At 36.6% G+C, this 25210-nt stretch overlaps 1 protein-coding gene across 7 annotated transcripts in view; it reads right to left on the bottom strand.

The window, feature by feature from the left end:
* The window catches only part of ERBB4 (erb-b2 receptor tyrosine kinase 4), a 970339-nt gene that overhangs the window by 437287 nt on the left and 507842 nt on the right, over positions 1 to 25210 (bottom strand). For all 7 annotated transcript variants that reach the window (XM_036022897.1, XM_028510101.2, XM_036022900.1 and 4 more), the window contains exon 3: positions 9134 to 9320. In XM_036022897.1, coding sequence (XP_035878790.1) covers positions 9134 to 9320 — 187 coding nt within the window. The remainder of the gene's footprint in view (positions 1 to 9133; positions 9321 to 25210) is intronic.

The raw sequence follows: 25210 nt of genomic DNA, 5'->3' as shown, positions 1-25210 counted from the left end.
TCCAAACTGAGGATTCTCATTATACTCCCTTGAGGATGAGAAAACGGAGGCTTAGGAAGTTGAATATCTTGCATCCAAACAGAATTCGATCCAAAGGAGTCTGGTTCCAGAGCCTGTGGTCAGATTTCCCCTGCCGGTCTCCTTATGAAGAGCCTCGCCGACTGCCCTGGGGTCAGTGGAACCCGCCTGTTACAGAACACAACAAGGGGGGCCTGGGATGATATACTATTATTGAAAGAAGGCCCCGGGTCCGTTATGTCCGCCGCCAGAGGAAAGACGTCTCTCAATGCCAGAGATTCGTGAAAAGGAAAGGAAACGTTTATTTAATGCTATACAAACTTCAAGTAGTGACCTAATGTCTTCACCAAAATCCCAAAGTCCCTTAAAACACCCACAAACAGACACAGTCCTTCCTTCCTTCCTTCCCCCTTTGCCCAGTCCAGAGTACCGTATCTCAGGAAAGGAAATAGAAGTCCATGGCTCAGGCAGTCCTCTGGTTCTTCCCAGTTAGTACTCCTTCTCGACTGGGAGACCTCCCTGGGTTCCCGGCACCCTCAGCTGAGTCGCCGGGATCTCTGCTAAAACCAGGTGGTGGTTCCCCCTTCTAAAGCTGTGGGGGTCCCCACTCTGCCAGGCCGCATGGTTCTCTCCTCAGGGCTGCAGGAGTCTACACTCCGTCAAGTCCGCGTACTTCTCCTCCTAAAGCAGCATGGTTCTCTCCTCTCTAAAGCAGCATGGTTCACTTCTCAATGGCCGCCAAATCTGGGTTTTAAATCCCCGAGGCCAATCTTCTTCTGCAGCCCCATTTCCGACTCCTCCCACACTCGGCTTCACATGCCAGAACTCATGTCCTTCCAGCTTTACTGGGCTGCCATCATGAATCTGGACAGGTGTGGCCCCATGTCCTGGAGCCAATCCTCTCTGAGCTCCCACACATGCACTGTAATGCAGGGGACCTGCCCCCCCCCAGTTACATCTGGGTGGGGAAGTTACTTCCATTCCCCTGGGTTAGAGCTGATCACAGCTACTTAACTTATCTATGCAACCAGTCAAAGGTTATAGATATGCCAAACGACCATGCCAGAGTTTAGCTGCAAGGCTGTTGCTATGCAAAACAGCTCTCAATGGCCCTGCTCCATTTGTCCCTTCCCCCAATCCACACCCTGGGGTGGGGGATGGAGACAACTTAAAATCTCCTGGACACCTTAAGTTCTGGACCCCATTTCAAATGCCCATTTGGGGTCCCCCCTCTTGGCTGCACCCTGTAACACGCCATCCATCCAGTGCAGCACTGTCCAATATGATTGCCACTAGCATAGGCGGCTATGTAAATTTAACTGAATTAACATTAGGTAAAATTAAAAATTTAATTTCCTTCATCTCAATAGCCATATTTCAAGTTTTAAAAAAATATTTTATTTATTTATTTTTAGAGAGGGAAGGAAGGGGAGAGAGAGAGAGAAACATCAATGTGCAGTTGCTGGGGACTGTGGCCTGCAACCCTGGCATGTGCCCTGACTGGGAATTAAACCTGCGATGTTTTGGTTCACAGCCAACGCTCTCAATCCACTGAGCTACACTGGCCAAGATATTTCAAGTTTTAAGCAGCTACATTTGGTTATTGGCTCTTCAACTGGGCAGCCCAGGTCGTCTCCATTGTTGCAGAAAGTCCTATTGGTCAGTGGCACACTTGGCTACAATAATAACAATAACAACAACAACAATGACGGCAATAATAATAACAATGAAGAAAGCACTTTCCAAATGTTTTCACATAGTGGCCGGTAGGTAAATATTTGTGGGAAATTTAATATTTACTGAGAGAAGGCAGGTATGTTGAGATAATTTGGAAGAGCTTGTACCTCAGCGCGCCTTGAATAGACAAGTGGAACAAAACAAAGCTAACAAATATTTGAACTGACATCACATTCCAAAGAATCCTAAACATTTTCCAATAAAAGTCAGACTGTTAATAAATATTTGTGTTATGGCTAAGAGTTTAGTATATTTGATTTTTGAAAAGCCATTGTTGAATTGCAGTGGTTATAAAATTAGTCAATAACTTTGATACTTTTATATTTTTTATTTTTAAATAACATTTATTGAGAGCTCACCACTGCACACAGTGATTTCCCTTTGTTAGGTCATTTTCCTCTCACAATGGTATTATGGGATTGTGCTTTAAAGGGACAAAGCATTACCTTAACAAAGCAATTAATTAACTTAATTCTAGAGTTTCATTTATGTCTTTAACATTTTATCTATTTATTTTTTAGGGAGAGAGGAAGGCAGGGAGAAAGAGAGCAGAGAAACATCGAGGTGGTCGATGTGCAAGAGAAACATCACACCGATTACATCCATCAGTTGCCTCCCATACACCCCCACACTGGGACCTGGCCTGCAACCCAGGTGCGTGCTCTGACCAGGAATGGAACCAGCAACCTTCTGGTTCACAGGCCAGTACTCAATCCACTGAGTCACACCAGCCAGGACAAAATCAGATGTTTTTAAATTAAATCTGGAATTTACAACATTATCATTGTATTTATATGCATATTTTTATCAACTGACCATCATTTTCCATATATACACCCATGATGTATTCAAGTATTATACAATTAAAATCAAAATCCTTTCTAAAATATAACCTCAAGAGTTTTTATTTAATTCTGAATTGTTTATGTACACAAACAATTTATTATTTTTGCTGCTTGGGAGAAATTTTTCTAAACATTTCTTAGGAATGACACAATATGAAGAGATGGGAAATAGGTCTAGATTCTAGATAAGTCACCTTGATTAGCCACGAGACTTTAGGCCTAGTGCCCTTATATGCAAAACAATAATCAAAATGCTTCCCCAGTCAGCATTATTGGGCTGTGTGTGGAAAAAATTTAAAAAGGAACTTGGAAGCATTTTATAAAATGTATAAATCCATCACAATATAGGAATTATAATGACCATGCCTTTGATAAATACTGGAAGAGAGCAACATGAAGCCTCATTTCTTATCTAAGACTGAGAGTTTTATGCTCTGCCAAGCTTAGGGATGCCTCTTCTCACTAACCTAGGTGACATACTTGCATAGTTTTAAAAATTGCAATTGAGGCTCCTCCAAGATTGCATACATTCTTTATTCCTTGCAAAATACAAATTCATGCTACCCCCAAACATGCCTCCCACTGCTTATGGGGCTCTGATTTAATTCCAGCAGTTCAGAAGGGGCAATGACCTCTGACTCCAGCCCCAGCACTGCTTGGTGACTGGGAATGGACACAGAGAAACTGCCAGCTCTTTACAGTTGGGTGTCCACAGGCCCAGCCATGCTGGTCAGCCATAAAGGTGAGGAGGCAGACATTCTGGTATCTTTACTACTGTCCTTAGAAGGAAACCATACTCTCATGATAATATCTAATCAATTTCTGTGATTGCATTTGGGTCCTTGAGGGAAAAAAACTCTCTTGTGTTTTCTGAATGTCATAAGCAAATGGGCAAGCTTTCTCAAGAAATGAACTTTCTTCATAAGGGAGATTTTTGACCTTACATGTTTTCTTTCCTTAGAATAAATATGCCTTATTTCTTAGGGAAGGGAACATACATGTCTTAGTGTATCTTAGGGATAACAAAATATAATTGCAGGATGTCAAAACAGGGAATTTTTTCTGAGAAATTCTCATAATGCTAGACTTGCCCCCAATTTTTTTTTTTAAGGATGCTGTCAGGATTAAAAAGAATGTAGTACAAAGAATGGGGCCCCTTCAGGATCCTTGAATAGGAGATAAATCAAGGTGGCTGCTTTTTTATGGCCTGGGCAGATTATGTTATTGCTCGTGACATAAAACATGTTAGCTGGAAGAGAAGGTAATGGTTCTATTCCCTATAAATCCACCATCATATATCTTATTTCTGCAGTAACATGGCTTATTTCTCCTCTCTGATCTTTGGTTCAAGAAGAAGAAATTCCCAATTTACATTCATTCAGTTTTATAAATTCATTAACCAGTTCTCTATAGCTGAGAACACATCTTAGAAATTTGCTCAAATGGCCATTCTATCTGATCCCATATCTATAACATTTCCTTTCAAACATATTTTGGTTTTGCCTAAACACATAAATACATTGCTTATGGTTTTTATGGTTTCCATTTTTTGTTAACATACATCATCTGGCGTGATGAGCAAACAATGTTCTTTAAAAACATTTATTAGAGTATCATTTTTGAGAAATTGTGGACCTGATCTTGAAATTGACGCCTCCATAAAAATGTACCACGCTTCGTGGATTCCACCTGACTCCAATGATTCTCAGTATAGTTTTGACCAAATCATTTTTCAAGCAATTTATTCTGAAGCTAAGAGTATTCTTGGAATCACTTTCTTCTGCAGCTATCACCATATGCTGAGTGGCTCTTCTAACATAAATATTAGTAGTGCCATTGTCAAACACTGTATTTAACACCCATCTGAACTAGGCTAGTTGAACCCACTCAAACATCACTAAGACCTTTCACAGAGCAACTGAAGAATGCTTAGCAACTCTAATGTCAGAAAAAGAGCTCAGAATGAGCATGCCTCTTAGTTAGGTCAAGACAAATGTCAGGGCCAATGAAGGATGAAACATGATGAGAGAGATTTGAAGTGAAGGGCTGGAGCAACAGGTGCTTGGCCTGGGCTGCTGAAAGACGGAGCAGTACTGCGGAGTATGAAAGGCAGCAATCGTACTGAGAGGAGACAAAGACAAGCCTCAGGCTTTTCGCTGCCAGAGAAACGCATCTTATACACGAAACCGTTTCAAAGTGGTATCATTAGAGAGGATGAAATTCGGAGCACCCTTTTGTCTACACAAGTCACGTTTCGAAGTCTCAATGAAGCAAGAGGAACCATTTGAATACTCAGAAGCATGTGTAATTGTTTTGTCAGCGTGTCAACACAAAGGAAAGCTGAAACCAAACAATGCATAGAAAGAAAACTGAGGTTCCCTAAACATCCTCGGTGTGAAAGGTGCTGTGGTTGGCAAGTTCTCTGCCTTATTTCATGAATGCTATAACAACACTGTGAGGTGGAATTTACAATTTTGAAGAAGAAAAGAAAAATAGACTGTAAATAGTGAGTGATCTTCCAGCTGAATAGAGAATTTTCTGATTACAAATTTATACTTTTTGAAATACACTGAGTCAATTTACAAATGGTCTGTCCTTTTAATATGAGGTCATTTATTTGACCATTACTGAATAATGTTGAAGGGGCTTTGGGAAACTTAAACTTTAAAAGGTACCGTGTAGATTTGTATGTAGGTTATCATCAGTATAAGTAGGATATGAATATAACACACAGATGAAATCATATAATGTCATCCACCAGTACCAATACATGAGATAATTTTAAAATCATAGACATCAGAAACTAATAGTGATTTTTGTGACCCATATGATGAAACAACCTTTACATTTTGGCCAGACAGGTGACTAAACAAGCAGAAGCTTCTTGGCTTAAGGTTTAAATTATTAAATGTTGGTGTGGACTTTGAATAAGAATGTTTAATTAAGAAGGAGCTTATTTAAAAAATTAGCAAAACATCATCACTGGGAATGATTAACAAGAATCACAGCCACTTGCAAGTGACCTTAATAGAGGAAGTAATGGATTTCTATCCAGCTCTGAACTCCTCTAAGGCAGGGGTATCACTTCCAATGACCTGAGGAGGATTACATGCCTGAGCGGACACTCTGATGGAAAATGGACTCTCTCCTCCACCAGAATAGAATGACCCGGTGTAGCAGGGCCCATAGCAATTGCCAAGAAGAGTCCCTCACTCCCTTTTAGGCTATCCTGAGTCTAGAGACCTGTCTCCTCTCTACTCTACCTAGCTTAACCAAAATGGACCAGGAAAATATGAATAATCGTAGGCGAATAAGTCTTTCCATTAAGCTAGAAAAAAATGTTTAACTGTGTTTCTGATCTTTGGATAAAATCACAGTGGAAATATGTAAGAACTATAATAACATCTATAGTGCAAGGAATAGCTTTGGGTGAGCATCAAGCTAATTAGTAAACAGGTGTAAGGTAGAAGTTAATTTATATGTGTAAGTGGCACCCAACCCATAACCCTCATATATGAGAGTCCTTGTGTCAACAAAATGTACATTTTACATAAAGACAGAATTTTCAGGCTGCAAATACACTGTGATAAAAGCATACTATTCTAAGGTCAACACAGCAAAAAACGATTTTAGGGGAAACAAATTATTTCTTATAAAGCAACTCATATTCCCATGACTTATATTAGTTTTTCTCATTGAATACACTTAATAAAACTTTGCTTAAAAAGAAAATTCACCAGGAATTATTAGTCTGTGTATCATTATGAGAAGTTCTTATTAGGCAAAATGATGATACAGAAGGAAGTTTATTCCCAACGACTTCTTCATCTCTAAGCCCTCCTACACCCATCCACATGTTTCCATCCCTTCCCTTCTCTCCCGAAGCTAAGTGAATGAAAACTACCTGGGTCAAGCGAAGGAAGTAACTACATATTTTGCTACCATTTCTTGGTATCATATCTTCTACTAATTGCATCCATGTTCCTCAAGCTTCAGCAGCCATCAGAGTCATTGGAGGAATTTTCAAAACATATGTTGATAGGCCCCGCCCCCATTTTCTCATCATTAACTTTCAGGTGAGCATTTCCATTTCTAACAAGTGCCTAGGAGATGCTTATGCTCCTGGTCCTTTAAGAACTGAGTTAAAAATGTAACTCACTAGGACAGTATTTAATCTGGTATCTGGGCACTCAGCAAGCTTTCTATTTTGTTTCATATTACACAAGGTAAATCTAGAATCAGGAAAAGACCTGTAGCCCTATATTAATATAAGATTATTTTTTTAAATGTCATAGCTCATGTTGTATAACACATAAACAAACAACATAAGCCAAATATATTTCTAAAACACAAACACAATCTGATCTGAATTAAATCGCCATATTTGTTCGTTACTTCAACCAGATGACATACAACACGTAGCTCTTTACGGTATTGCTATAGAGCAAATCCAATCCCCAATTCCAGTTTATGTGAGCAGTTAGGTTTCTCTTGCCCTTCCTCATATATTCCTACGCACTAACACAAATCATGCCTCCTGTATAACTTCTGATTCTCAAAATTGAACTTACACTAGATCCTATTACCTAACGAGCAGTCAATGATTCCAGACTCTCTCAGAGAATGATATTGTCCTGTCATTGTCAACCACTTAATAAATAGATGAAAGCATCTGAAAATTTTCCAAATTGTCTAAATTTTCTGCCATTCATTTTAATTTATATATATAAAAATAAATCATAACTCTTGAACAAATACACATTTTTCCCCTAAGCAATTCATTCTTCTAGCCATTTACTAATTGCCCATTTCTACTACTGCACAAAAATATATTGTAAGGTTTTCCAGAAGAGTAAGAAATACTTTTTAAGGTGCCATATTTTGGTATTACACAAGTTAAATAACTCACAGTCATAAGTAACACATGATTTAAGCTTAGTAGATACAATATGTTTAAATGTGGCATAATTTTGATTAAATAACTCTTAATATTTTAGTAGCATGATGTTAAATGTGGAAATAAATAGGAGCTCTTAAAGACTGATGTTCTGTATAAAAACAGTCTACAATTATAACATATTGTAAAAAAATATAATCCAAGTATTATAAAATTAAAAAAAAACATTCATTGCTTCTTTGCTATAATCACAGAAAATTAGGAAGAAAGCTCAATAATTCCTATGCAATTTTAACTGGACCATATTATTTTCAGATTCCTAATTTCAGTCATTCAATTTTTCTCTATCTACTCCATTTCCAAGTTCTTTCTCTTAGCATTTTCATCAAGTAGTAATTTCATCGAAAGCCCTGCTCTTTAGTAAGATATAAAAATATTGGTGAAGGAATCTATAAGTTCAGAACAATTCATGTTTACTATTATGTCATCAACTCTGTAGTAATCATGTCCAAAATAAGTAAGATAATCAATATTCCTTTCTTCATCTAAAATATCCCAATTTCACTTTTCATGTCTGGCTAACTAGGAAGCTACTTCTAACTTAAAATGATATATACTTTACATTCAGTGTAAATGACAGAAACAAACTGTTTAAATAGCTTGATGATGATGATAATAATTTTTGTTACTTAATATGTTAAGGTAACATCTCCAAAGTATTTCATTTTTAATATAAACAAATATTACCAGTAAGTGAACCCAAACACATATAAAATACTACATTGTTGATGCAAAATATATAGATATTTATTTAGAATAATTAAGACTTTAAACTCCTTTTTCCCACTGTGGGATGATGACTAATTGCTAATTAGCACATTTTGATATCAGGCACACATGGCACAATTCATAATTAGAAACTTGGTAACAAAAAGCCTTCCACCATAGTCATTACAAACTATGAACTGTATGAACCACTAAGATGTCGGTGGGATTACAAGGACCAGTTTACAAACCAAATTTCTACACAGTGTTTTTGTAGCAAGATGATAATACTAAGTTGTTAGCAATTACCTATCTCCAGCCTTAAGGGGGGAAACATCATTAATGGCATTAAAAATTCTGAGAAAGAAGTACAAGTGGCATTTAGTGAGTTACGAAACAAGAGCAATCAAAACTGACTTAATAAATTAGGTATGTTTTTCTGAAAAATAAAGAATTGTGCAAAAGACTAGCTATAACGACTTGTGTATTTACTGAGCTTTACTGAAAGTGAGTCTCAGAAGTGCAGAGATTAGATGATATGGTCCATCGTCCACCTGAGACCAGTGAACATGACATTCTTAAACCTGCTTCCTATCTCAGTTTTCAGTCACTGAGCATTTCCCGCACAGTGTACTTCTGTTCAGCTGAGATAACAGCATTAGGGTACCCCTCAGCCTTCATTCACACTCTCTGTAAGTGAAACAAGGAAATCAGAGGGCATAATTTCCCATAAGATGAATAAAGAGTAGATATTTAAATACAGTATTCTTCAACATAACACATATCACAGTAACCACACAGACATGTGTGTGTGTCTATGATGTTATATTGATAATGACAGTGTAGTTGTTATTTTACATATTTTCCTTACCTGTCAAGTTCTTCAGTCCAAGTTCCTGAAGGCCAAAGTTGCCATCTTTTCTGTAGTTTAAAAATATTGCCAGGGCATATCGATCCTCGTAAAGTTTTGTCCCACGAATAATGCGTAAATTCTCCAGAGGCAGGTAACGAAACTGATTCAGAGCCACTAACACGTAGCCTGTGACTTCCCGAATAGACTGAAAAGATACAAACAGATGCCTCTGTTAAAATATTAAAGATCAGTTGGCAGTAAATTCATGTAATCATTCAATTATATTTTTCAGTTTTAATAATATACCCATTTCCACATTATATTATAAATAATGGCCTTGACAATACAAGATCACAAAGAGTTAAAATCTCATTTGAAATATGAGTTTCATATTTTTAAAGGCATGAATGTGCCTATGATAAAATAATGGATTGTGTTTTATGAAGCATTCTTCATACCTAAGATCTGAATATAATTCAAGGCATAAAGATATCATTTTTTGACAGACTAAAATGAGTAAGATCACATAACCATCAATCAAACTTTATATAAAAATGCAAATTAGTAAGCTTATCACGACTGAAACAAAGCTGTATCTGTTTGTAAATTGTGGGACAGATTTCAAACTGCTAATTTGAAATCTGTCCCATAATCTATCACTACAGCTATCAAAGAAGAGTTGCCTTGTATGTCACTGGGGAACACATAAAAACATGCATTATACACACTGTGGCCAATAATTTGATTATAAGCACATTTTTAGTTTTACTGTCTATTTTAATGTAGTCATCTATGAGTCAATTAACTGAAGTTTTGTGAGACATTTTAAAGCAAAAAAATCACTAAAAAAAGGTTTAGGTTTCATTAAAAGGCGTAGTTATTCAGTAAAAAAGAACATGATCATAATGACAGTTATGAGCATGTGTTACATTTTTAAAACACAGTAAGTGAGCTGAAAAATTCCTAAAATATTTTATATTATTCCAATGTCAATTTCATGTTACTTTAGACCTCAACCTCAGATGCCCCAGGGCTCTGTCCCTGGTGCTTCCGTCTCTCTCCACTTTTACTCGCTTGGTGATCTTATCCAGTTTCAAGGATGAGAATCTCCAAACTGTCACCTCCACACTCTCCCTGAAATTCCAGACTCATGACCAACTTTCTTTCTTCCATCTCCCCTTAAATGTCTAATTCATTTCTCAGACACAACTATTCCAAAACGATCACGCATCTTTCTTCCATTATCCCTCCAGCAGCCTCTCTTATCTTGGTTGTTTGTCCAACATCTTGAGATCATTCTTGACTCTCCTCTCACACACCCAATACAATCCTTCCTGTTTGTTCCATATTTAAAATGATCGGGATTTCCACCGTTTCTTATGTCAGCCATTGCTATGGTCCCCTGAGCCACCAACACTCCTCATTAAGCTTACTGCAGTAAATCTCTCTGTTTATACTTTTATTAGGGGGGGATTATTAAAGATGGGTAAATTTATTTTTTTTTGCTTTTTTTTTTACTATTCAAGTGTAGTTGTCTCCATTTTCCCTCCACCCCAGCCATCCCCACCTCCCCCTAATTCTACCCCATTTTGGTTTTGTCCATGTGTCCTTTATAGTTGTTCTGGAAAACCCTCCCCCTTTCCCCACCTTTATCCTCTCCCACCTCCCCCCTGGTTACTGTCAGTTTGTTCTTAATTTCAATGTCTCCAGTTATATTTTGCTTGCTTATTTCTTTTGTTGATTAGGTTCCACTTATAGGTGAGATCCCTTATGGTGTTTTCTCCGTTAAGGCTACCCCTGATCTTTAAAACATAAATCAAATCATGACACTTAAATTCTTAAAATCCTGAAACATTTCCCAAGTTACTCAGAGTAATACAAAGCTCTTCAATGATGAGTCAAAATCCCTATCTGGTTTGCCCCATGCAGTATGCACTAGCCATGTTTGCCTATTAAGCACTTGAAGTGTAGCTAGTACAGATTGCGAGATGTGTGGCAAGTGTAAAATACACTCTTGATTTCAAAGATTAAATATTGAAATTACATTTTGAATAAATTGAGTTGCATAAAATGTATTATTAAAGGTAACTGAGCCCATTTCTTTTTACCTTTTTATTGTGGCTACACAAAAATTAAAATGACGTTCTTTGTAGCTATCATCATATTTCCTTTAGATAGTGCTACACGGTATGATCTGGCCATCAGGTTGGTTTTTTTCTGACTTCTCTTTTCAACTCTTCACCTTGCTCATTCTATGCCAGGTTCGTTGGTCTCTTTGTTTACTTCCGACATGACAACTGCAGTCCTTCCCAAGGTGCTCACTATACTCTTAAAGGCTTCAGTTTCCCTTGCTGTCATTATCTTCTTGGCTAATTTCCTCAGAGCCTTCAAGTTTCTGATGAATCTCAACTTCTCAGTTGAGGCCAACACTTCCCCCTTTCACCTGCTCTAACTTTTACTGTTTCTACAATACTTCTCGCATGCTAATGCACGATGCAGTTTGTGTATTTATTACATGTAGTATTTATAGTCTATCTTTCCCAGAATATAAGCTCTACAAGGACAAGGACATTGATTGTTTAATCATGTGCCTCATGTGAGCGGAGTAGCACCAGCATACACATAAGAAACCAGCAAATATTTGCTTAGCACTCTGGCTCTTCTGGCCACACATTTACCACAAGGCAAGCTCTGTGGAGTCAAGAGAAGCACCCATCTGGAGTCAGCACCCATTTTTCTAGACCGTGCTCTGAACCCCTGTGATCCTAGAGCTCCATTTCCAAATAGCCCTGAGCCCTCATCTTGGACCAGTGGTATCATCTCTCCCAGTTCTGTCCCACAGACAATAGGCGCTGCGCCCAATGTCCACGCACCTAGGAAGGATGAATGGTCCAGAGGCCCATGTTTGAGGGGTGAGTGCATGGGGTTTGGGTCTGTGGGCTAGAGTGCGCATTCAGTTGTGTTGCATGGGCTCTCACAGTGCAAGACAGAACCGGTTAGAGGACAGCCTAAGGGTCAGAATCCATCTCTCTGTGTGACACAATATTCTTGAGAAGTCCAAAAAATTCTAACACTTTACCTGCCATCCAGTTGGTATAAAGATATATCTGCCAAAGTGGAAGATACAATATTTTATGTAATGCTGCTTGGTTTATAATAAGTAATAAGACATAAATATGGAGGCCCTCATTTATACGTTTCCACAAGTCTTAAGAGTGAACATGCTACCGCTAAACACCTGGAAGAATAGAATCCTGATGGAGCAAAGGTGCAGACAAAGAGGAAAGGAACATATAAAACTACTCGTGTCTGGCACCAGCTGGGAATTTTGAGTCACTGGGAGCAAGCTCAGATGCTGTGCATTTTGGGTGGAAGAGATGAGAGCTAGGGGAATTTAAAAGAAGGGTTAAAAGTCACAGTGACATGCATTGCTCGTTTATCACGGTTTGTCTGAAATCACACCTGCCTGGAAAAATCCAGCCGTAGAGCCCTCCAAGTCCTTTAAATGGTTGAATTGTTATCCCTTTGAATTCTTAAAACTGTTATGCCTTTAAATTCTTAGTAGAGAGATAAAATACTTTGTAACATCATTTGGTCAAAAGACTAAAATCATTTCATTCATTGTGAAAATAGTTTACCCTTCAATTTATATACAGCAATTATCAAGTGCTTTAGGTTGTAATAACAGCACTAAGATAAATATTGGGGATGGAGGATGTATTATTAATCGATCTGTTGTCTAAAATATGTCTTAATATCTATCATAATTTCAAATAGGCTCTCCATTAGCTCTAATTCCACTTAGAAAGTGATTCTTCTTATCAAAAGTGGCGCAAATTCATTGCCTTATCACGTGATGAAGGAATACATAAATGGGGTTGTCAGAAAAAGACACAGGTGAAGCTCACTCAGGTGAGAAAAATAAAGAGGCTTATGAGCAAAGAAGCAAAGTGTATAGCAATTTTACAGTGTGTTAGGGGGATGAACTCTTCCTAGCTTTGAATAGATAAAGGTGAGCCACCCGGCAGGGATTTTGGACCACACATGAGGAGAAGCTACAAATAGCCAGCGAATAATCAGGGCTCCAGTATAAGAAGCATTACAGGTGTGGACCATGAATGACACTGAACACATAGAGAAGGATCAACTCAATATTGAGAAGGAAGTTCCAAGCACCTTTATTTACAAGAGAAAGTAATCCATAAATAAGAACATCTTTGCATTCACACATTATTTAATATACTTATATTTAAACTATATTGTAAAATGTACATATTTCTAATTTTAGAGTATTCATTAAATTTTTCTTAGAAAAAAATGTTGGTTTTATAAAAATTTCAGGTTAAAGCAAGAATTAGTTCTTTGTTGAGATTCAGGGACTGGAGGAATTGTTTATTATGACTGAGATTCTGGTATTTGAAGTGAGTCTCTTTTATAGTATATTCTATTTATTATTCTCAGGTCTTGCAAAATAGCATATGCAATTTAAACATTAGCTTAACAACGATCCTTTTGCTGTGTGAACTCTGGACATCATTATATATTAATTCTGAAGATGCATATGTTTAATCCACTTTGAACAAGGCCACCAGTTAGTAGGCAATACATAATTCACCCATAGTGAATTATTTGATGATAATCATGGTGAAGACCCTATTCAATTTATCCCATATATCCTTTTCTCCTACCCAGACAAATTATATAAATAATAGGGGGGAAAAGATAATAGCAAATCTCTCAACCCAAGATTAATTGCTCTAATGTTTCATGTTGGAGGGCTCATAAGAGCAAAGGATTTTTAAAGAATTATAGAGGATAAATATAAACATTTGTATATTTAAAAGCAACAAATTATGCCTTAATTTCCATCGCCCAAGTTTTCTGTTTTTCTGGTATTCATAATCACGGCCTTTTGGGTACTTTTAATGCCTTTCTGTGAACAAACACCTTGAAATATCTCAACAAGAAACCCCTCTGCCGATAACATGAGCTACAATGCGTAGTGATTGTAAATAAAATCGCAGGAAACAGTAATGGTTGGATTACTTCCAGTTTAACGCTGAAAAGATGTAACAGTTTGATCATGACTCTAATACGTATATCTTTTAAAAAACGTGCTGTGTAAAGTTAGTCTACTCTGAAGCTATCAGTGTGAAGTTGGAATTCCTTCAGAGTGATGCCAGGTTCCATTTGAAATTCATTTACAACCTGCTTGGGTGCAGAAGCCATGGTCTTCAGAAACCTTGGTGTAGGAGAAGCGACAGTTACTGTGTTGTGACCTGGAGTTCATCATTAAAAGTTTATTTGGTTATTAATGATTGTTGGCGCACGCTAGGCAATATATCTAAGTTGAATCGTGGTACCAGGTAAAATTACAGACTGAGAAGAAGCCTGTGCAGCATCTATTATCATGAGTACTCAATAAACGATTTAATACCCTCTTAAAAACAAGTCAGTGACATGGTTATATGTTAATATTGGCAGCTCACTAAGCAATCCTGGTAAAAGTCAAGAGATACCTAAAAGTGGCAATTAACTTTTACAACGCCTGTTAAGATCACACAATCATGTCAGTTATCCATTGTTCCTTTCCTTTCAGGCATCATAATCTTAGCAGCACGATCTTTTTAAGTATCTCAGAACTTTTATGAACATAACAGCAACTCTTAAGAAAAGGACTTGTCTAAAGAAAATATAGCAGTAAGCAATGTAGGCTCAAATGCCAGGCAGAGCTGAGCTCAAAACCTAGGCTTCACACTTCCTCTTCCTAGTTTCATGGTCATCAAGTCATTTATTCTTACTAAGCCTCAGTTTCTTCATCTGTAAAAAATAACAAAGAGCAATACCTCCAATATACAGGTTTCATAAGGATTAGAGGAGATACCAAAAGTGCCTGTCGAACAGTGAGTGTTCAATATATGCTAGCTATTGGAAATATTATCTCTGATAATAACCAAGATGAACTCTCTGTGGAAAATCAGATATAAAAACAAAACTAATTATAATATCACTACATAAGAACTGTTGCTTTTAATTTCTTTGTTATGCAACTTTGGTATGTGTATATCTTGCCTCTTCACATTGCAATTTAAACCTAAATTAAAGAACTGGTTCCTTATACTTTTTCTGTATATGTTACAGCCCTTCCTACTGGCTCCAGCACTGAACAGACATTCAGTAATGGCTGCTGAATGGGATGGGATTGAAAAGTAAAAGCTATGCTCAAGGTCTTTTGAGATATTATTTTCCATGAAAGGTTTTATAAACATTCTGCTAACAAGAACACTGTTTGAACAACACAATCCTGACGTGTGCTCAAGAACAACAGTGGTTAGTGATACCACCAGGCTGCCCCAGCACAGAGAAGACCCCAGCTCAGGATCTGCTCAGCAAGTTTTAGTCCAGAAAACTGCCTCTTTTGTCAACTGAAGTGTAAATACCCACCTAAAGATATCTCTCGCCTTGTGGAGTAAGTTTTCCCTATGACTGATAGATGTCCACTGTCAATGCATGCTTCTACATCTTCTTTGTTCAAAGAGTGAATACAACTGAAGGTCATTAAGACCTTAAATGCTTCAATGCTTTTTTAATCCAAGGAGCAACTGGTTTTACCCTGGTACTTGATGACAGGAATAAAAAGAAATGGCAAAAGAAGATAGATTTCACCAACTTTCCATACCATATTACCAATCGACCTAAGAAAAACACACAGTCATTCTAAAGGTCATTTATAAGCATTACTCTCGTATTCTAAGAAAAAGTGTGACGTCTGCTATTATAAACTTCCCAGGATTTCCAATGGGTGCTACTCAATCAAAGATTGGAAAGATTGCATTGCTTCAGTGAGCTTTCCATTTACCTCCAGATCAGTCCAGAAAAACAAAATCAGTATTATTTGTAAATCTCTATTTCATTTCACAACGGATACCTTTTTTGTATTTGACACAGTTCCTTTAATCTTTTATTTTAGTCGTTTTCTCTAACTTTGTCCTTACTGTTAATAGTAAGTAGCTCCTTATATGTTCCTTTGGGTGCCTTGACATTTAACTGATTGTAGTACCTTGCAATTTCTGAACATTTAATCAGTGTTTAGGAACAATTTTATGTACACTAAAAGCAACTGGCTAAGTGAACAAAACTGGTTTATAGATTTTTTCCTATTCAGATTATGCATCAAATCTACATTTGTTGGATATTTTTTATTTAATATCAGCATCATTTGAAAATGTACCTCCTTATGTTTGTTAAGACCTTGGGCAGCAAGTAAAAATAGTTCTGAATTCTTAAATTCTACACCAGTGTTTTGTGTACTCATAATTATATATCATTTACAAATAATACTAATATACTCCATCAGTCAAGACATCCACAAATATAATAGTGATTACTTTGAGCCATCAACTTGAAATTAAATAATCTGTCGTATCACAGACAAGAGTAAGGAGCAGGGAAGTATGGGGGTGGGGTGGCAGGGGAGGAAAGCCCCTCTTGCTGGTAATGACTGCAGAATTTCTGTGTCCTCCGACAGTGACAAATGTTGTTGCAAATTTTAACCTCTCTATCAGTATTGCTTTCCATTAAGTTTCCCTAGGCAATTAATTTTCTCTCTGCCCCTTGCAGCAAGTCTGGGAATTTCTACAGAAGACAACATTCATAACTGTGGCATGATATTAAGAAATTGATCAGAAAAAATAGTAAACATTTAGCAATCATTACATATTCTTGTTGCATGTATAGAGAGAAACTGACTGACTATACACGTCATTCACGTGTAAAACCTCCAAATGAGATAGATGGTTTGGAATTTCACTTTCAGTCTTCTCATTTTCCTTAAAACTCCCATGATTATGCCACTCTAGCAAGCAGAGACTCAAAGTCTGTTCTAATGAGATTTTGAAAAATAGAGTCATGTGAAATGCCATGTACCTGACTGTGGCAGAGTTGAATCCATGCTTCTTTTCCGCAGCATGAAATAATGCTGTATGGGCAGAGATTCCCATTTCTTCCCAGCCAAACCACTAACCCTCAGCCACTACAAGCCAGAATCTGGGCTGCTACTGCTGCTGCGGTCCTTACTTCCTCAGAACGCGCAGGCCGTTCCTTCATCACTGGCACTCAGCCAGCTCCCAACTCGTGACTCCTGGCAGGACATACCTTACTTCTACTGAAAAGAGGACTCCTTAACTCACATCTCTCAAAGTGACCATCTTTGCCTTTGTCCTCTATATCTTTCTTAGTTGGCCAGGAAGATCTTTAATAGTCACCCTTCAGGTCTACATTCCCAAATGGGCTTTCATCTCCTGACCTTATCTCAGGTCAATACGTCCCTGTATCATAGACGTGTTACACTAGACTTAGATTACACAAATTACATTGAGAACTTCTAGGGACTGATTTACATAATCATATACAAACCTCAATTCATGTGTAGTACAAAAAGTGTACTGCAAAACTCCATCATCTCTATTAAATATATATGTATTTATATATGCATATGTATACACATATATGTACATATGTAGATATGTATGTATATATATTCCATGTATTTATACAGGTAGTATGACATTTTTAAACCTAATTTCCAAATGGGCATTTTAACACTTTTTTATAACAATTTAAAATATGATATTGAATTTATTTTTCCCAAGAATTGTACACATTAAACCCCAATAATTTGGAGAATTAAATTTAACTGAAATGAAATACCCTATATGGCAAGATAGTAAGAATACTTGGAGATTTTTGATTTCTATTTTGATTAGCTATAGAGAGAGCTTAAAAATGATTAGCTGTCAGCACTTTCACACAGGTTGAGGCTGCACGTGAATCAAGGCACTGTAGTTGTATTTACATTGTACAGCTGATAAGTGTTTTTCTTCAGAGAGAAATTGTTCAGGCAATGCATCCCAGGGATCAAAGTTGGGTGCTACACTCGGACACATCTTAGTTTGACTCTTGCCTCCATTAATTCCTGACTTGCCACACATTGTTTAACTTAAATTTCTCTTCTGACAAATAGGACACATTCCTGCTAAATGCTTAAGAGTAGAAGGTCATTAAAAAATGATTAATTTCATTATATTGTTAGTACAATTACACAAGTATTTGCAAATAGTTTATGGAGTTTAGGAATAATAAATTATATGCAAACAAATATACATATACCATTAAAATTATTTAATTAAACAATCAATGGTACACAGTGCATAAATGTGTGGACTCCAGTCGATCTGCCTGTTACGGGCTGAATTTCGACCCCCTCAGAATTCACACGTTGAAGTCATAATGCCCAGTATCTTAAAATGTAACTATTTTTGGAGAAGGGTCTTTAAAAAGGTGATTAAATTAAAATGAGGTCCTTAGCATGCCCATCATTCAATATGACCGATGTCCTTAAAAGGCAAAGAAATTAGGACACAGGCACACATGTAGAGAAGATGATATGAAGTGACTTAAGGAGAAGACAGTCACCTCCAAGCCACTGAGAAAGGCTTCAGAAGAAACCGACCCTGCTGACACTTTGAGCACAAACTTCTAGTCTCCAGAATTGAGAGAAAATAAACTTCCATTTAAGCCACTCAGTTTGTGGTACTTAGTTATGGCAATCCTAGCAAACTAATACATGTCCTGACTTCACATTCTAGCATTTAGCAACACTATATCAGGAAAATCATCGATCTTTCTGTGCCTGGATTTCATCATCTATAAAATGGAGATACTAAGGTCCCGAATTCCTGGGGCTGTTTTGAGGAGTGTTGGTTGTTCTTGTTTCTGTGAATCCCGAGTCTTTACTCTTGTTCAACATGCTGCCTCTGTCCCCCAGCACATGCAAAACCATATCTCCCTCTTTCTAAGTGAATTACTGTATATCACCAAGTGAACATGACAGAGCTGCTCGATACCATTTTAATTTACGATAGAGAGTGACAGTTTCAAGTCTGAGACATTTTATAAATGTCTTTTCCCCTCTTAAAATTTAAAGAAGGAAAAGGGTCCTCCATGAAATGATGTGTGACAACAGCTGCCTCTTTTGGAAAGCATATGGGATATGACTGTTGAGGATTCAGAAGTTAGAGGTGACTGCTTTTGTGACTAGTCTGTTGTTATTTTTAAATGAAAAGGGTGAGTAATTTCAGAAAGAGTAGAGCCAAAGTATCGAGATTGGATTTGACAGGGCTGCCAAAATACATGTTAATATCAGTGTAAATATTCGGTCGTAGGAACAGAAAACAAAAGACTTAATTAATTTATAAAGAATAAATACTTGAGTCATTCCCTCCATTGATGAGGTCTTATGTCACTTACGATGTTCTTAATATTCAAGTCAAATAAGCATAGCATATATTCTATAGCTCTCTGTGGATACAGTCAGTGATACAGATATAACATAAATTGAGACCAGGGGTCTGGAGACTAGGTATTAAAATGCTTTTCATATTTAAGTATCTTTATGCAAGTCACACATTTCCATGTCTATTTACTATCCCTAATAGTTATATTATAATTATTTACAGTTTTCTGTATCAAGGAATTTTTATATTAATTTTTAATTTTCTAGACACATCATCACTTTGATTTCAGTATCATTTTCTTTATTTAATAGGTGAAGTTACTAAAATGAAATAATCTGACCGAAGTCACACAGAGAAAAAAGTGAGGGAAGGTATATTAAAAAAACAAAGTTCTGTCTTATTCCAGAATTCAAAACCATTTTAGATATTTACTTCAAAAATTGGTAAGAATTCCTCCCTGCTGAAAGTAATATGCATTGTTCTGGAGCCTAAAATTGTGACTTGAGAATAATGTACTCTAAGTTTTCTTTATGATGAAAATATTAGTTAATTCAGAGTACTTGTCAAAAGTAGCATGATTCTAATATCTCTAAATTCTAACTATGTTAAAATGTTTATTAAAACATAAACCTAAATGTTTAAAATAGCACTCTTAGATGTGCTATATTATAGTAGAGGTCTATTCAGAGGGATATACAGAATTGATCACATGAGATTCTGTATGTGAATGTACAATGTAAAGATGAAAAAAAAATCTAAATGTAAAAGGGGTGAGTACTACTTCCAGGACTATCAAGACTGTGGGTAGAAAAAACATATTATTTCAGTTTGTAGAACTACTTCTTAACTGTTTGACCTATGTCAGTACTTGGCTGAACCTGTGATTTGTTTTTTATTATTATTATTATTAGTTTCAGGTGCACTTTATAAAAGATCCCCTCCATATTTCCAATACCCACCACACATAGTGAACTTGTACTTTCTTAATCAAATTTTTTGAATAAGAAAATGAAAGACAGATATTTTGTTTAAAATCTAGAAACTAGACAAATCAATATCTAAAAGTAACTGATACATACTAGGTATTTAGTAAATATTCACTCACCTTCCATTCCTCAAAAAAGCCATTAAATCTCTGTGCTTTCTGCCTCATCTGTGTATCCACCCATCCACCCAATTACTCCACAAATGTTTATCGTCCACCTACTTTGTAAGAAGCACCACTCTCCATATTGGAAGCTCAGAGTTGCACAAAACAGGTGTGGTATCCACTTTCATGGTGCTGACTACTCTCATCACTTCCAATCTTAGTCTAATGGCACGACTGGCACTAAAAAGCAAAGGCTCAGCCAGGAACAAAATGCAGAGTCTTGAAAGCTTTCTTTCAGATCTTTGTTTATTTAAACATAATTTTTATCTTAGAATTTCACATGTTAAACATCTCTTTATCTCATATAAAGTTATCCCACTTACTGTCACACATTGCTCTCTTCCATTCCTGAGAGAGAATATACGTTTTTGGACATAGTGTATTACCAGGAGAGGCACTTGTGTATGTCTCCGTATGAGTGTTTATTCAGCAGACTGAAATCAACAACTTCATCTTCAAACATTTGCCACCATTTTTTCTCCTACAGGAATTCTAAAGTGAGGAAATCACATAGTGTCTTCTAAAATAGCTTATATATTATTTACAAGGTACAAATATATTGATTTCAAAATATTTTTTAAATGTCATGAGTTTTTTGCCTGTTTTGGTTTCATTCATTCAACCAGCAGTAAAGTGTGTTAAAGTTATGCTTTGCTTTAGGTTATTAAATACCCAGGGACCCAGCATCTAGCTTGTGGTTCTGAAATGTGCTTTCTTGAAATATACTTTGAAATGTATTCCTTTTTGTTGCAGAAATTTCAGATTCTGGGTCTGAGGTAATATATGTACAAGATGAGCCTGAGAAATCTCATTATATATTTAGGAAACCATCACAAATGACTATGGTCATGAAAAAGGGCTCAAAAACCAATTGCAGGAGACCCTTCCAGGCCAAAGACGGGGCAATTTAATATGAAAATGATAACAATAACAAGGTATTGAGTCCCACAAGATATATTTTAATCTCTGAGTTTATAATATTAAATGAAATTAATTAGTCACCTTTGGACAATAATATAGAACAAATTCATTTTTAATAACCAGTAAATAAAAGAAAATAATCAAACATTTATCCTTTTTTTCTATATGATCTACAACATTTGATAACCAAATAATAGGTTAAATACAGCATATCTTTATAAAATATTTCTACTAATAAATAAGAAAAAGTTAAATGAGCATATTTCAATATTGGTTTATTAATAGTAACAAATAAAACAATCACACTCATATAAGATGTTAATAATAAAGGAAACTGAATGAGAACTACATGGAAACACTGTGTACTTGACAATATCCCTGTATAGCTAAAACTTTTCTAATAATAAAATTTATTTTAAAAATTAGAGCACTATCATTTTAAAATGTCATGTTAATTACTAGATCCAGTTATTTAACATCAATGATTGGTCAAACAATGGGAAAAACTGACGAGAGACAATTCAGTGTGGTGTTTCTGCATTGCTTGCCATAGCCTTTGTTCCGGACTGTTTTCAAGGCTATGTGTATGACAAACAACATTGGGTTGTAATCATAATTTCTCCCTCCAGGACAGAGGGTACATTTTCTGTCATACCTCTTTAGAGGACTGGGATTTCCTAAACTCAGAGCTTTTCAGTGCTGACACAAAGCCATTTTCTGTACAATATCTACTTGTGTCCACTCCCCAACCACCCCTGCGGAAATTTCTCCAGGGGCAAGGTGACAAGCTCAAACACGAAGCTCATGCTGACTGCGAGGCCATAGAGTGTCATGGCTCCTGCAGTCCCAGTGTCAGGATACATCATTCGCTTGCAGATGACACTCTCAGACCCTGGACAGTTCTCAACCACCACTGTCTACTCTGTGCCTCTGGCTGGCCTCACCACCACCTGTAATTTCACCAAAGGGATCGAGCACAAATACGATGAAGTCTCTGGATCCAACCACCAATTCAGGGGAACTACAGAAGGCAGAGGTCCATGTTAAACTCTAACATGAGTAAGCAGTCAACAAAATGCAGGCTTGGGAAAACTCTGAAGAAAAATGTCCTAGGCTTGAATGGATAGATTGTAAGAGTTGGTGCAGGGAGAAAGAAACTGTAAATAAGTCTTAAATTAAAAAAAAGAACTTTACAAAAAACCTATTATTTGGGGGATGCATTATTAGGTTTTAACATTATAAATAAATACAAGAAAGCAATTTCTATAAAATTAAGGACAGTGGTTACTTTTGTAAACAAAAGCATTCAAGATTAGGATATAGCATATAGTTGAGTTTCTGTCAGAGCTAGCCAAGTGCTATTTCTTGAGGTACGTTGATAGTTGTAAGAAAGAGTGCATCCCTTTTAAATACTCTTTAAGCTATGTATTGGTTTTATGAAGTTTCTAGTATTTGTCTTACATTTGCAATATAAAGGTCATAAAAAGAAGTCATTAGGAGGAAAAAAACAAGGAGGCACATAAAAGTGTCCCTTTATGTCTTCACATCTTACCTCTGGATGCCAGAAATTTAGGGATCAATCAATTTCAGATTCCTCTTTATAAAATCTTGTCTATTTGGACTGAGGAAATGAACATGTCAGTAGGGCACATTTGTGCCGTCTAGGCAGAGAAGATAACATGTCTACTGGCAACGTATCTTGAGAGAGTCTTGAATAAAAAATGAGACCAGCAGGACAGGAGCCTCAAATGGAAAAAAAAATAATGTAGAAATTCAGATTTTCATCTTTCAGGCAATAGGGATTTAATGGTGGTGAATACAGGGGAGTTAGGCTGTGGCTTGCTTGTTCTGTAGAATTATCTGCCTGGTTGTAATATAAAAAAGAAGTAGGGTGATAAGAGACTGGTAGCAGCAGAAAAGTTTGGAAAAATTTGTTGGGCAATAGAAGATGAAGATAGTGGATACAGAACAGCCAGAGCTGAGATTCAAACCATCTGCCTGAGAGGGAATAACAAATACTTTAGTGACTTACTGGATATGGGAATTGAGGAAGAAAAGGCAACAGGAAATGACTGCAGTTCTTAGCTTGTGAGACAGAAATGTCATTAACTGGGATAAAGAACAAGTCTGTGGAGAGAATTTTCCAAATACTACATGAACTTTGGGTTTTCTGAAGCTAAACTGATATTTTCTTCTTTGAAAACTCTTTTTAATGACCTTACATTTATGCCTGTTATATTTGAATAGAAGGTCCCATGTGTCTGATATATTTTTCAGTGTGCTTTATATTTTTAATGGCACCTGTGATTTGAGATATCAAATTCACAAGTGTGTGTGTGTGTGTGTGTGTGTGTGTGTGTAAGTTTCCAATATCCTTTATATGTTATAAAACAATACTTTTCACCTGGGGGTCTTTGGTTCCCCAAGAGACATTTGGTGATACCTGGAGACATTTACACTGGTCACTTCTGAAAAGGACTGGCATCCTGTGGACAGAGATCTGGCATGTTACTAAACATCACACATGCACAGGACAGATCTCGCCCGCCCCCAGCACAGACTTCACAGATCCCAAACGTCAATAGTACTGAGGTTGAGAAGCCCTGGTATATATTTATCAATTTGTGGCAACTGTTTAATTTTATTGTTTGTAAAGATGCCTCCAGTGGGGGGGGGGGGTCTAGAAGTAGTAAAAGTTAACAATGTCTGCTAAAGTACTATTAACACAATCCATAGACTTTTTTGTGAATTGAAGATTTAAATCAATGTACTTATATTAATATCAATTTTCTTAACCTAAGTTTATCAGCATACATATCCAAAAACACAAGCAGGTAGAGAAACAGATAACTATACAGGGAGATGGACAGAGATGATTGTATGGATGGGGGATGGATGCATAAATTCATTGTTCTCTTTCTTTTCTTTTTTCACTTTGTAACCTAATTTTGCAGTAGCAAATCTTTCTACATTGACTCCTTCTTCTGTTCACTATTAAAAAGCTTGCCTAATGCAATGCAGGGACATCTGGGCAAACATTATGTTTATAAACAACAGACAAAATCAGTTATTTCCTTAAGTGGTATAATTCTTTTTCTCTCTGAGGTTTTTTATACTGGAAAAATTATACTTTATAGTCTCCAAGCTGTACTCAGTAACCAAACTGGTTTAAATATATTTTTTAAATGTCTCCTTGATAGGAATGAATGGAATGAGTATTCTCCCCTTAACTTTTCACAGATGCTTATGATAATCTTTTTAGTTATTCTCATCCACTGAATTCCCTTTAAGTCAACCAACAAAGATATATGATTGATTCTCTTTCCTGAATCGACATCACCACGTTCTTCTTGGGGATGGATTTATTAATCATGCCAGGCTTTAGCAGTTCTTGACAACAGATGATTACATTTCCCTGGGTGGCTACCAGGTTCACGATGTGCTCATTAACCAGAGACATCAACATCTTTCTCAACTACAAGACACTGAATGTGGGTACCCACTTATTCTCATTCCAATCACTATCTTCATCATCTTCAACAACATTATCACAGCACTGGCGTCTTACATTTAACTACAATTTATAAAACCCTTCGACATGAATAATACATTTGACTTTCAATCACATCTTAACAATTCACTACATTTCAATAGATTGTTTTGGAATTATGTTAAACTATAAAATGCACCAAGGCTTTAAGTTAACGAACTTACAAGAACCTTACAAAA

The sequence above is a fragment of the Phyllostomus discolor genome, chromosome 4, assembly GCF_004126475.2.
Source record: "Phyllostomus discolor isolate MPI-MPIP mPhyDis1 chromosome 4, mPhyDis1.pri.v3, whole genome shotgun sequence".
Classification (NCBI taxonomy): Eukaryota; Metazoa; Chordata; class Mammalia; order Chiroptera; family Phyllostomidae; genus Phyllostomus; species Phyllostomus discolor.
This window is presented reverse-complemented; position numbering and strand designations above follow the sequence as displayed.